Genomic DNA, 14,907 nt, shown 5'->3' on the forward strand with positions numbered 1-14,907 from the left:
GACGGCTGTGAAGGTCTTGTGTTCAGTCTTGCTTTATCCACCAGTATAATATGTTTTATACTTGTGTAATGAGAACGGTGGAGATGGCAGGATTAGAGCTGATCATAGATGTGACTTCTCCATCTGTCTGTGACTTTTACAATATTTGTTTCAGGGTGAAGATCTGACCCATATTAATACTACAGAGACATATGTAAGGGGTGATGAGCGATGTAAAGAGGATATTCCTACATATGACTACCCAGGTGAGTAGTGACCACTAAATGCAGAAAAATCACAGATTCTTCTCAGTCAGCGGCTGTGGCTGCTTTATCAGTGGTGTAAAAATTATGGAATCTGGCACTCTTTCTACAAGGCTTTATTATTGATAAAGTATAGTGTATAAAATATGTGACGTTTCAGTCTCCATGACCTTCTTCAGAATATACACTAGCGATATACATACATACATACATACATACATACATACATACATACATACACACATACATACATACACACATATACACATATAGTGTTAATATTCCGGCTGAACAGAATTCAGTTGCCAGCCCTTATGTCCTTGGATTCTGGGGTAGTACTCAGGAAAATAATGGTGCTGTAGTGGTAGAGGACACAGCTGGAGATGCCCCATTCCAGGATGTAGGATAGTGGTGTCCGCTGTGAGCAGTAACCTTTGTGGCACAATTAGCCTACGTGGTCGTATTTTTGTATTATAAGTATTGTGACCCTATCCATGCACCTGATACATTCTAAGGAGTGCCGTACTTCCCCTTGTATATTTCATCAGTGGTGTAGTCCGGCCAGATCGTGTGATCACCATTTTGCTTCTAGCCCACAACATTCTCCTCCATGCGAAAATGTTCAAATGACTTTGGGCATTGAAAACCCTTTTCTATAGAACTTACAACCTGGAGGCTCCACCTACCTCCTGGGATTAGGAGACGCTGACCGTTACCTGCCCAGATCTGTAAAATACAAAGCCAAATGACAGCGTATGTATACTGTGCTGACAAGTTAGAAAATCACTTGAAGAAAAATATTATGATGGGCCTGTAAGAGAAAGCGGAGGGTAATGATGCTGTTGGCTTCCTAGAACCCTGATATCTTATTGGATGAATCTACCTTCTCTCCTTCTGTGCTGCTGAATGTGCTCAAATGGTCCCTACAAGACCAGGTCAAGTCTTACTGATCAAACTTCACTTTTATGATCAACAACATTAAATGTGCAGTGAGGGCCAAGTGTGAATTTCTGTACAATAACAACAGTTTCCCTTTATTCTGACTTTTCAGTTTCTTTTAAAACCGACTAACTTCAAACAGGATCGTGACAAAATACATGAAAAATATAACACCTGTGCCATGTGTGACAGAGTCACTGGTGTTATGTGCGAGGGGAGGTATGTGTCACTACGGTTGCTAGCCTGTGTGAACTGAACCTACAACTTTTCTCCAGCATATTATATGTTGGGGGTTAATTCACCTACAAAGGGGGTGGTTTTGTGTGAATGGCATAGAGATGGGTGGAAAGTCATGCACCCTACCTCCCCTCAGGGTATGGCTGAGCTAGGTTAAATGCTCAGTCACTATTTTTTTTTCCGTTGTATGTCTGGAGAAGCAAGGTCTCCAGACTGGAAAGCTATAGCTCAGGAGGAGCTGAAGGCTGTGCAACAAACTGTGTGGGCGAACCCCACACCCCTAAGGACTGTACTATCGTTTATCTTTTGTTTTGCCGTTATGCCAGGAAGGCCGTGTTTATTTTGCTGAATCTGCAGAGGTTTATACCATACCTGCAGAGGAAACCGTGTCCTGAGTCTACTTCTGAAGCAGCCGAGTGAGTCGTCTTACCACACATGATATATCTCTAAGCTGTGCATGGTTGATGGCTGTAATATACATTTATTCACGCCTGCAGGAGATATGTTTGCATGGCTTTAGCCCTCGTTTCATGTAATCACTCCACGTCATAAATTCCATTATGTTTTCGATCATAAGGAATTCAGATTACTGCACTATCTCTCCTCAAATGGGGGCACTAATACTTTCTCTACTCTTCTGACCAGAACTCATAGTAGCTCCAATGATCCACTATAAATGAGTCCAACTCTGGTTTAGCGTTGAAGCGCTCCTCTCATACATACATTGGTGGTTTGAGATGTAAAGTGTTATTCTCCTTCCCCATAACAGCACCACAAAGCGAGGGGATCCGCCCTTCAAGGACAGGAAACCTACAGATAAAAATGGCGGTACCTCTCTCCCACATAAGTTGGTTTCCTGTCCTTGATTGGGAACCTGCATTTCGGCGTACCTGAAGAAAGAAGACAGCAAGGTTATTTTCCAGACCTGGTCAGATCGATCCAGATAGCGTGTTCCCTGCCCCGGCTGATGCCGTGTCCTGAGGTGCCACCGATGGGTCCTTTGGGCCTTCAGGTTGAGCACGGGAATGTAGCAGCGCACATGGATCAGTTCTAGGCAGCAGAGGCTCTCTGCCTAGGCTGGAGTGGGGTCAGAAGGCACCTCCACTGGGTCCCGGGGGCCTTGAGAAAGATGTGTAGCCGTCGCACTGCTCCATTGTGATGGGCTTCCGGTGTTTCACTTCACAGGCACTGGGATGCGCCCGGGGCGCTTCCCTATGACGCCGCGTCGCCCTGATGGCTGGGCTTCCAGGTGTCTCACTGTGCAGGTGTGGGGCGCTTCCATATAACGCTGTGCGGTGCTCTGATGATCAGGCTTTCGGGCGTCCTGCTGAGCACACTCGGGGACGTGCCAGAGATGCTTTCCTATGAGCAGGAGCGTGTGACTGAAAGTGGATCCGGCACAGGAAGCTGGGGGGAAGGGGCACCAGAGGTCAAAAGAAACCAGGAAGCACTAGTAAAGTGCTGCACACAGCACTCTGGCCTTTAGACATGGAGACAGCCAGTGAACAGGAGCACTTGGAGGTGCAGATTCTGCAACTGACCGCAGCAGAAGCAGAATTCTCGACAGCAGGAGAGTGTTTCTGGCAGGTCTTCCCAGGGCAGCAAAGACTCCAATGTGGCGTCGACCTCTAGAGGAAATCTACCTACAGATATGGTTCCTTCTCCTAACCCGGTACCCCTTCTTCTAACCCGGTACCCCTTCTTCCATCAGATTGGTATGTGATCTTCGTGAAAGTTCACTTTTAATTAGGGTCCCCCCTCTTTTCTTCTCCTATTCAGGGAAGAAACAGTGTATGCAAGACCAAACACAGGAGCTGTGCACTCTGCATGGAAGAACTACCTACTACATGGAAGAAAAGGCTCTGCAGTTCATGCATACAGCAAACAATCTGTGAGGAACCCCAAAATTTGCCTCCAAGCTTAGGTCCATAATCAAAACAGAAGTAGAAAATACCTTTAGATCCCTTAAAAGAAAACAGAGAAGAAGCCCAAAAATATGTCCCCTGAATCCGGGTCTAGTAGTCCAGAAGAGGGAGAGGAGGATTCAGACACATCCAATTCATCCTCATCTTCGTCATCATCTGGGCATAGAGGTGGACGAAGCTGTTTCCCGTTAGAAGAAACAAATAGTCTCATTAAGGCCGTTAGGTTCACTATGGGATTGATAGACCCTCGTCCAAAAAGATCAATTCAGGATATAATGTTTGGAGGGCTGGAACACAAAAAAACAATGAAAAAATTACATCTCTGATTAAGAGGGAATGGAAAAGACCAGAGAGAAAGAGAATCTTTTATCTACAAAGAGAAAATATCCCTTTCATGACCCTTTGTGTTCATTTTGAGAGAAAGCGCCGAAGCTAGACGTGGCTATTGCCAAAGCTTCTAAAAAAATTTCACTTCCATGGGGGTATTGACGGATCCCATGGATAAGAAAGCTGACACCTTCTTGAAAGGGTCCCGGGAAGCCACTGCAGGGGGACTAAAGCCTGCTGTAGTGGCCACCTGTACGGCCAGGTCTCTAACGGTTTGGTTACACCAATTGTAAGCTCAGCTTAGAGATAAAACATCCAGAGTGAAGGTGTTAAATACCTTTCCCTTAATGAAAGAGGCTGCTGCCTTTATGGCTGATAAATCCGCCGACTCAGTTAGGTTGGCAGCCAGATCGGCAGTTTTTTCCAACGCAGCCCGCCAAGCTCAAGTGTTAGCCAGGAGACCTCCAGACAAATTCCCTGTGAGGGTGAATTCTTATTTGGTCCAACATTAGATGATATACTTGACAAAGCCGGGGATAACAAAAAACGATTCCCCGTCTTCTCTACTACCTCCTATAAAAAGTCCTTTCGGAGTAGAAAATTTATTCATAGGAAACCCCTAAGAGATCACGATAAGTGGGAGGATAGGAATTCGGTCTAGCTGTTGCTCATCGAGTGTTCATCAAGATAATTGCGGAAGCAATAGCACACCTGAGGGAGCAATATATCCTGATAGACCCATACCTAGATGATTTCTTGATGATAGGGATTTTCTTCCAACACTGCAAGAATCAGCTGGAGAAGGTCATGAGTTCCTTGTAAGACTTAGGTTGGCTTTTAAAGCTAAAAAAATCAAAAACCGAACCAAATCAGGTGCATGAGTTTCTAGGTCTCATACTAGACTCAAAAACACAGAGGAGTGTCACCTGTTCAGTTCGGTTCAGTGAGCCCAGATCCACACCAGAGATCTACACTGGGAAATTTTAAGAGTCAACATTTCCCTAGCAGGGCATTTAGAAGGTCAGCTAACTTTGTCTCCAAAAACTGTCCCTTTCCTGGGATGGTGGATGAAGACAAGGTAACCAGAGGTATTTTGTGGGTGAGCAAAATCACTCAGATACTGACTCAGGGGATGCAAGCCCCAGGGGTTGGGGGGGGCCACATCTAAAAAAAGGGGCCTGGACAGAGGACTTAAAGTTAGTGTCCTCAAACATGAAGGATCTGTTACTGTTAGCGGCAAAATTCTCCCTGATAGAATTCTTAGACTCTCTTCAGGGTCATCATTTGAGAGTTGTAGTGGCATATTTGAATCACCAGGTAGGGACCTGGTCCCTTCCTTTGACGGAGGTGCAGAACTCATCTTCCAGATAGCCAAAATCAATCTTATGTCTCTATCGGCGCTACACATAAAAGGGACAGAAAATCGCAAAGCAGACTTCCTGAGCCGGACCCAGTTGAAGCAGGGCGAATTGGAACTAACGCAGACCATATTCAGCCAGATTGCAGAAATGTGGAGCTGTCCTGTTGCAGATCTGTTTGCCAACAATCAGAACAAGAAGGTAGACACATTTTGCTCAATAGATCCCAAGGGGAACCCTTTTGCATTAGATGCCATCATGATCCCGTAGGATCACAGTCTAGCCTATGCTTTTCCTCCAATTGCCTTGATACATACGGTTATAAGAAAAAACAGGGAAGACAGAGCAAAACTAATTCTGATCGGCCCGTTTTGGCCAAAGAGGATGTGCTTTTTTTGGCTGAGGTTGATGTCTATCACCGACCCCTGGGTGCTCCCGGAGATTCCGGACTTTCTTTCCCAGGGGCTGGTTTGTCATCCTCGAGTAACAAACTTACACATAACAGCCTGGAATTTGAAGGATAGAGGGTTTTCCCCGATTCTAATATCCACACTACTCCAGAGCAGAAAACACGCCACAACCAAACTCTATGGGAAAACTTGGGGAAGGTTCCTTTCCTCTTCAGGGTCCAGTGTAAAGGAAGGCGTTCCATTGACAACCATCCTAGAATTTCTCCAAAGGGGGTTAGAGCAAAGTTTGGCTACAAGCACCCTAAAGGTCCATTTTCAGCATTGGGGGCGCTATATAATTCCGATTTAGCAGGGAATCACTAGATTTATCAAAGCTTCGGCCAGATCTAGACCCATCCCTAGTCATAGCTCTCCTCCTTGGGATTTAAATTTGGTTCTTATGGCTTTAACTAAACCCCCTTTTGAACTTTTAGACTGCATGTCTAAATGTTTTATCCCTCAAAACATCACTGTTCATGGCATTAACATCAACCCGCAGGGTTAGCAATATCCTAGCCCTGTCTGCAGGGCTGCCCTTACACAGATCCTGGAGGATAGAATCATTCTCAAACCAGATCCAGCCTATTTGCCCAAGGTAGCATCACAATTTCACAGATCCCAGGAGGTCATCCTTCCTTTCTTTTGCTCCAACCGCAAAAACAAGGGGGAAAAGATCTCCATATGTTAGATGTCAGGAGGTGTGTAATCCAGTACCTAGCTGCCAAACAAGAGTGTAGGAAGGATAGGTCTCTTTGTGTGTTTTCAGGGGTTCAAAGCCTCCAAAGGCACATTTGCAAGGTGGATAAGAGATGCCATCTCTCTGGCACACACCTCAAGGGGGAAAGCCGTTCCGGAGGGATTAAAAGCTCACTCTACAAAGGCAATGGCAACCTTCTGAGCGGAAAAAGCTGGAGTCTCGATAAAACAGATATGTAAAGCTGCGACATGGTCATCCCCCTCTACCTTTTTCAAACATTATCGTCTGGACGTAGCCTCTTCTTCAGATCTCACCTTTGGGAGAAGGGTTCTGGGAGCGGTGGTCCCTGCCTAAAGATACATTTTTCTGCAATTCTCTCTGTGGTGCTGTCATGGGGGTAGGAGAAAGACGTAGTTACTTACCGGTATCAGGATTTCTCAGAGCCCATGACAGCACCCTTACATTCCCTAAATTCACACTTATTTGGTATTTATGTGTAGTCACAGTGTGTTCATGATAAGCATTATAGTGATGATGTATGTTGTATTAATAACCTGGAGGTACTCTCGTGCTCTGTAAACCAACTGATGCGGGAGAGATGTACCGCCCGTTTTATCTGTAGGTTTCCTGTCCTTGAAGGGCAGATCCCCTCTCTCCGTGATGCTGTCATGGACTCTAAGAACTTCCGTTACCGGTAAGTAACTACAACTTTTTATTCTATGTTTTTTTTACAGGTTCATTCTGTATGATAGTTTGATTGTGGTGGGATTGTCCTGCCTCATTTATGTGAGTCTGTAACTCCTTGGTAGTCTTTAAAAGTGTTATGTTCTGCTACCAAAGCTAAGGAAAGAGAGGAGATCTGTCCCTACTATAGGACTCAGCTGAATCCCTACGATGTAACAGGGAACCTGATCCTGCGATCAGACCTGCTAAAGTCCTAATCTAGTCTGTACGGAGACCTATAGATGTGGGGAGGGAATCCCTACAAGTACTAAGGACTGGGAGGAATATGGGACACCTCCTAACAGAAATAGTAGCAGACAGACGAACAAACAAAATAGATAGAACATAGAGGTCCGTAGACCAAGCAAACTAACAGAGCTAGATACAGAGCACAGGCTAGCTAGAAAGTAGATATACAATGAAGTCCAGCAAAGCCAGAAGGGCGGAGCAGGATTAAATAGGCCAACAAGGTCATGTGACCAGCAAAGGAAAAAAAACCTAACAGCAAGGTTCTAACAGTACCCCCCCTTCTAAGAGGATCCTCCGGATCCCCTAGGACCAGGCTTATCAGGAAATCTCCTGTGAAACGCTCTGATAAGTCTGGACGCGGAAACATCATCAGACCTCACCCAAGAGTTATCCTCGGGTCCGAAACCTTTCCAGGCCACAAGATACTGCAAACTACCTCTATACCGTCTAGAGTCAAGGATGCGAGAAATTTCATATTCCCCGTCCTCCACCACCGGAGGAACAGAGGCAGAGGCGTCACCATCCGACACAACAGCTTTTTTTAACAGAGAGACATGAAAGACCGGATTAATTCTCCAGGAGGTAGGAACCTCCAACCTAACAGCAGATTGGTTGACAACCTGAAGCACCTTAAAGGGCCCTACAAACTTGGGACCCAATTTCTTAGAAGGAATCCTCAACCGCAGATTCCTAGAGGACAACCAAACCATGTCACCAACAGCGAACAAAACCTCCTGTCGTTTCCTATCAAAGTAGTCTTTAGATTTTCTGTTGGCCTCCTGAAGATTACCACGCACATCCATCCAAACTCTTTCCAAATCACCGGAAAAATTCTCCTCCTCAGGCACGGCAGATCCCAACTTGGAGAACGACCCAAACGACGGATGTCTCCCAGAACAACAAAAAAAAGGCGAACAACCAGCAGAAGAAGATGTATGATTGTTCAGAGCAAATTCGGCAAGTGGCAGAAACTCAGACCACCCCTCTTGATTGTCTGCCACAAAACAACGCAAGAACTGCTCAACATCCTGGTTTTTCCTTTCTGTCTGGCCATTAGATTCAGGATGATATCCGGACGAAAACGACAAATGAATTCCCAACCTGTCACAAAAGGCACGCCAAAAACGAGCCACGAACTGAGGACCCCTATCAGAAACAATGTCAGTAGGAACGCCATGAAGTCTGACAATTTCCTTGACAAAGGCCTTAGCGAGAGTTTTAGCGCAGGGCAGTTTGACGAAGGAACCAAGTGACACATCTTGCTAAAACGGTCCACGACCACCCAGATGACAGTAAAACCCTCAGAGGGGGGAAGGTCAGTTATAAAGTCCATAGCCAAATGTGTCCAAGGAGCACTGGGGACCTCCAAAGGACAAAGTAACCCCGCAGCAGGAGTATGTGAGGACTTAGATCTAGCACATATAGTACATTGGCGCACCCACTTAATGACTTCCTTCTGCCATCCAGGCCACCAAAAACTGCGACCCACCAGTCTCTTGGTCTCAGAGATTCCGGGATGACCTGCCAACCGAGATTCGTGACACTCAACAAACAAATCTCTCCTAAAGGTCCCAGGCACAAACAACCTCCCATGAGGAGTGTTAGATGGGGCATTCTCCTGAGCTTTAAGAATCTCATCTTCCAAAACGGAGTCTAAAGCAGCTATCACAACACCTTCTTGTAAAATGTTTTCCTCTTTCTCAGCACCGACTATGGGAGAAAAACTGCGAGACAAGGCATCCGCCTTAACATTCTTAGTACCAGGGATGTAAGTAACGGAGAAATTAAACCGCGAGAAAAACAGTGCCCACCTAGCCTGACGGGCATTCAGGCGCTTGGCAGCATCAAGATATATCAGATTTTTATGATCCGTAAGAACCTGAACGGGAAATTCCGCACCTTCCAAGAAGTGGCGCCAGTGTTCAAATGCGAGTTTAATAGCCAATAATTCCCGATTACCAATATCGTAATTCAATTCAGTCTCCGAAAATTTTTTTGAAAAAAAGGCACAGGGATGTAATCCATCCCCGTTATCCTGAGACAATACTGCGCCAACCCCCACAGAGGAAGCATCAACCTCAACCAAAAACGGCCTAGTAACATCAGGCTGCATAAGGATGGGAGCAGAGGTGAACCTCTCCTTGAGATACACAAAAGCTTCAATGGCCTCAGAAGACCACTGAACCGCATCAGCACCTTTCCTGGTGAGATCAGTCAGAGGTTTGACAATACTAGAAAAAATTTTTATGAATTTTCTATAGTAATTGGCGAAACCCAAAAACCTCTGTATCGATTTCAAACCAATAGGCCTAGGCCATTCCTGCACAGCCTGAACCTTAATCGGATCCATCTCAAAACCTTTGCTGGAGATAATGTAGCCCAAAAAACTAATTCTCTGTACAGCGAACTCACATTTCTCCAGCTTAGCAAAAAGCAAATTGTCCATTAATAACTGTAATACCTCACGCACGCTCCGCCAATGAGACTCCAGATCTGGCGAATAAATCAAAATGTCATCCAAATACACAACCACATTTTTACCGATCAAAGGTCTAAGGATGTCATTAATCAGATTCTGAAAAAATGCAGGAGCATTAGTAAGACCAAAAGGCATAACCAGATTCTCAAAATGACCCACAGGAGTGTTAAAAGCAGTCTTCCATTCATCACCCTCCTTCATGCGCAACAGATTGTATGCCCCCTTAAGGTCAATTTTAGAGAACCACTTGGCCCCCAATAACTGGTTAAACAGATCAGGAATCAATGGCAGTGGGTAAGGATTGCGTACCGTAATTTTGTTAATCTCATGAAAATCCAGACAAGGACGTAAACCGCCGTCCTTTTTTTTTACAAAAAAAAATCCAACCGCCACAGGAGACTTAGAGGGCCTAATGTGACCGGCGGCCAAACTTGTCTGTATGTATTCCTCCAAAGCCTTCCTCTCAGGAATAGTAAGGTTAAATAAACGACTTTTAGGAAGAGTCGCTCCAGGGACAAATTCAATAGAACAATCATAGTCTCTATGGGGAGGCAAAACCTGCGATTCTTTCTCAGAAAAAACTCTCCAAAAATCCTGAATAGGAACAGGCAATTCTCCCCTATCCAAAGCTGCAATACGCCCGTTACAACACTTGTCATAACATTTATGGCTCCAGGATTTAATTTCACTGGTAGACCAATCCAGTACAGGATTGTGAAATTTTAACCAGGGCAATCCCAATATTACTGGAGAAGGCAAGTTATTCAACACTACCAAATCCAATTTCTCATGGTGAACACCATTAATAGTGAGAGGAAATTCACTGACCTTGAGAGTAATATTCTTCAAAGGGGAGCCATCCACAGAAACCACAGCAATGGGGGATGATAAAGGTTCAGGTTTTAAATTGAGTTTTTCCACGAATCCCCCATCAATTACATTCAGTGTAGACCCGCAATCAACAAACACCCGAAATTCCATTAATTTTTCCTGAGCAATCGTGGAAGCAGCTAAAAATATACCCTTGGAATTTAAACAGGCAATACGGGCGTGACTGACCATTTTTTTTTCTTTCTTCATACGAAGCTCACAGCCTTTAATCAAATGACCAGATTTTCCGCAATAGAAACACAAGCCTTCCGAAAAACGACGGTCTTTTTCTTGAGAGCGAGGTGCCACCGATCCAATCTCCATCGGTTCACCACTGTTAGTACACACATTATCATAACCAGAAACTGACATAGCAGAGGATTTGCTCTCATTAACCCTAGCACGCAGTCTTCTATCCACCCGTATAGCTAATTGCATAGCCTGTTGCAAATCCTCAGGTGTAGGATAAGCAATTAGCAGGTCTTTAACCCTTTCACTGAGCCCAGCAAGAAATAGACTTTTCAGAGCAGAATCGTTCCACCCTGTTTGAGTGGACCAACGACGAAAATGAGTACAATATTTTTCCACATTACCTGATCCTTGTTTTAAACGTCTCAACTCAGTCTCAGCTGATGCCACACGGTCAGGATCATCATATAATAATCCTAAAGCAGAAAAAAAACTATCCACTGATCTGAAGCATGTATCACTAGGTTGCAAAGAAAAGGCCCACTCCTGAGGCTCTTTGCGCAAAAGTGACATTATGAACCCTACGCGCTGGGATTCATCCCCAGAGGACTTGGGTCTCAAACGAAAATACAATAAGCAAGCATTTTTAAATGAAAAAAATTCTCGATGTTCACCAAAAAATAAATCCGGCAAACATACCTTAGGCTCCAAGAAATATGCTCCAGGACAGTTACTCACGTGCTGACGGAGCTCAGCCACTTCCAGAGAGAGTCCCTGCAGGTGTTTAGCCAAATCCTGAACCGACACCATGATGGAACAAAAAAAAAAAAAAATCTTTCCTTAGAGAATTTGCAGGCTGGACTTACTGTTATGTTCTGCTACCAAAGCTAAGGAAAGAGAGGAGATCTGTCCCTACTATAGGACTCAGCTGAATCCCTACGATGTAACAGGGAACCTGATCCTGCGATCAGACCTGCTAAAGTCCTAATCTAGTCTGTACGGAGACCTATAGATGTGGGGAGGGAATCCCTACAAGTACTAAGGACTGGGAGGAATATGGGACACCTCCTAACAGAAATAGTAGCAGACAGACGAACAAACAAAATAGATAGAACATAGAGGTCCGTAGACCAAGCAAACTAACAGAGCTAGATACAGAGCACAGGCTAGCTAGAAAGTAGATATACAATGAAGTCCAGCAAAGCCAGAAGGGCGGAGCAGGATTAAATAGGCCAACAAGGTCATGTGACCAGCAAAGGAAAATAAACCTAACAGCAAGGTTCTAACAAAAAGAAGGTCTCCATTACCTCTTCCCAATGCCTGAGATCTAAATTTAAGACACCTCAGCTCTGCACTATTATAAAAAGTTCTCTTTGAATGTCTAATATTTCTTCTTGAAAGTCATCTAATAGACAATATTGGCCCTTATAATAGTTTAGATTGCCAAGAGCCACCGAGCCCCATACTCTAATTACCCCAGAGAGGTTTCACCACTAGTTACTCATTTTTTTACTGATGAAGAAAGTTGAGTATTATAGATGTGTTATTGTCTATAGTCTGAATTAATCCCTTTCTGCAGCCAATTTTGTGTTCCTAATCAGGGACCATTTTTCAAATCTGACGTGTGTCACTTTATGTGGTGATAACTTTGGGATTCTTCACAAGGGAAACAAATGGACCTTACAAATTATTTTCCACCTTCTTTTGAATCCTACAATACCCTATATAGGGATGTACACTACTGTCTGGGCACATGGCAGGTTAAGAAAGGAAGGAGCGCCATTTAGCTATTTGAATGCAGATCTTGCTGGAATAGTTTGCAGACACAATGTATTGGGGGCACTGTTCATGGTCACCTGGCAGCTCAAAAGATGGCCAACACGAACAGCCTTGGCACTATTTACTGCATTTTCCAGATCCCAGGAATTGCCTTGCCTCATCACCCTTTACAACCTCTACATGGAGCTTAACCGAAAGTAATGAACTGGAGTCAAGTTGGTATGCGGGCAAAATAGAAGCATGTTCAGACTGGCTGAAAAACAGACAAAAACCAAACCAGAAGCAAAATAAATAAATATCCTGCTGTAAATGAATAAGTAAAAGCAATAGTGCATATAAATAACACTGGGTACTTGGTAAACACTGTTTTTGATAAAAAAAAAAAAGCTTAGAAGCCATCCCACCATGTCAAGGTGTACCCAATGGTCCTTACTTCTAATATTAAAACCTTACCCTGCTTTATAGTGACATCCTGTGTGAATAAGGGCTGAGATGGTCCTTGTTTTTTGTGAGATGAGTAGAAGTTTTTATTGGTATTATTTTTGCCTACATAACATTGTTTGGTGGCTTTTTATTGCATATTTGGGAGGCAAAATTAACAAACAGTTGAACACACTTTCTACTGGTTCATGTTATGAGGTTTTCTATTAGACTGTGAACTGTCATTGTCTTGGTGAATGATTCAATATTTTTAAATAACTTGCTATTTTTACGGACAGTTTAAGTAGCAATGTTCAAAAATATAAAATTGAAGGATATTTTATTCAAAAATAATTATTGGTTTTATTCTTGACAGATGATTGTACCAGGAGATCAGAGGGACAGCTGACATCTTCAATTTTTAAATCTGATGATCTTGAGATCCCACAGGATACAATTGAAGTGATTGCCATTACTCCAGATATACCATCATCTCTTCACAGCAAAGATCTGTCATCTGATCCTTTGAAACAGGTCCTGTCTTCTGATTCATTACCGACTACTAAGAAAAATCATAGTCACAAAATAAGCATTAAAAAACAAATTGCTCCTAAAGCAAAGAAGCCATTTTCACGTTCAGAATATGGAAATGGTTTTCACCTCGAAAAATCTTTTCTTAAACATCAAAAAATTCACACAGCAGAGAATGAATTTTCTTGTTCCAAGTGTGGGAAATGTTTTTACCAGAAATCAAATCTTGTTAGGCACCAGAGAATTCACACAGGGGAGAAGCCATTTTCATGTTCAGAATGTGGAAAATGTTTCAACCAGAAATCAGATTTTGTTAAGCACCAGAGAACTCACACAGGGGAGAAGCCATTTTCATGTTCAGAATGTGGGAAATGTTTTAACCAGAAAGTGCTTCTTGATAGCCACCAGAGAACCCACACAGGGGAGAAGCCTTTTTCATGTTTAGAATGTGGGAAATGTTTTAATCAGAAAAGGAATCTTGTTATACACCAGAGAACTCACACAGGGGAGAAGCCTTTTTCATGTTCAGAATGTGGGAAATGTTTTAACCAGAAATCAAATTTGGTCAAGCACCAGAGAACCCACACAGGGGAGAAGCCATTTTCATGTTCAGAATGTGGGAAATGTTGTAATGATAAATCAGATTTTGTTAAGCACCAGAGAACTCACAGAGAGGAGAAGCCTTTTTCATGTCCAGAATGTGGGAAATGTTTTAACCAGAAATCAAATTTTGTTAAGCACCAGAGAACTCACACAGGGGAGAAGCCTTTTTCCTGTTCAGATTGTGGAAAATGTTTTAGCCAGAAAGCACATCTTGATAGACACCAGAGAACCCACACAAGAGAGAAGCCTTTTTGCAGTTGAGAATGTAGAAAATGTTTTGTGAAAGAATCATCTCTTTTTTTTGTAATCAAAGAATTCACACAGGAGAGAAGCCATTTTCGTGTTCTTAATGTGGGAAATGTTTTACACACAAATCAACTCTCAATAAACAGTTGTCACACAGGGGAGAATCCTTTTTTTCATGTGGAAAAAATGATAGAAATGTATTGACAATTGTATCTTCTTAAAGGAGTTGTCCACTACAACCCATTGTCATTCCTCACGTTTGGCCTCTTTAAAATTAAAACACTCATACTCCGATCCCGTGTCGACGCTGTTCCATTATCAGCTGCACTGTCATGTGAGTTTGTTGCATCACACGAGCCCTGCTCCCAATCAGCTTCAACAGGCTTCACTTTCCCCGCCTTCGGATGTGTTGAACATTAACAGGAAGCTAGGGCTGCAGCTGCTCTCCGATTTTCTCTGGTCGCTATGTGGACGACCTCCTCCTGGTGTGGGTGGGAAGCACATTGGAATTCTCTGAATTTGTTCTATATCTAAATGATAACACATGCAATTTGAAGCTCACGACTGATCCATTTTCCAATCAAATTTCATTTTTGGACATTTTCCTTGAAGGAGATTGCATTAATGATCGTGTACATACATAT

The 14,907-nt window shown here is 43.5% G+C and overlaps 1 protein-coding gene across 1 annotated transcript in view; it reads left to right on the top strand.

The window, feature by feature from the left end:
* Positions 1-14,907, top strand: part of LOC141270592 (uncharacterized) — a 140,234-nt gene that overhangs the window by 62,392 nt on the left and 62,935 nt on the right. Inside the window, exons 10-11 of the mRNA XM_073680674.1 lie at positions 155-245; positions 13,260-14,273. Coding sequence (XP_073536775.1) covers positions 155-245; positions 13,260-14,273 — 1,105 coding nt within the window. The remainder of the gene's footprint in view (positions 1-154; positions 246-13,259; positions 14,274-14,907) is intronic.

The sequence above is a fragment of the Phyllobates terribilis genome, unplaced genomic scaffold (genome assembly GCF_046119375.1).
Source record: "Phyllobates terribilis strain yellow unplaced genomic scaffold, ASM4611937v1 Scaffold_5__5_contigs__length_657084704, whole genome shotgun sequence".
In the NCBI taxonomy this organism is placed as follows: domain Eukaryota; kingdom Metazoa; phylum Chordata; class Amphibia; order Anura; family Dendrobatidae; genus Phyllobates; species Phyllobates terribilis.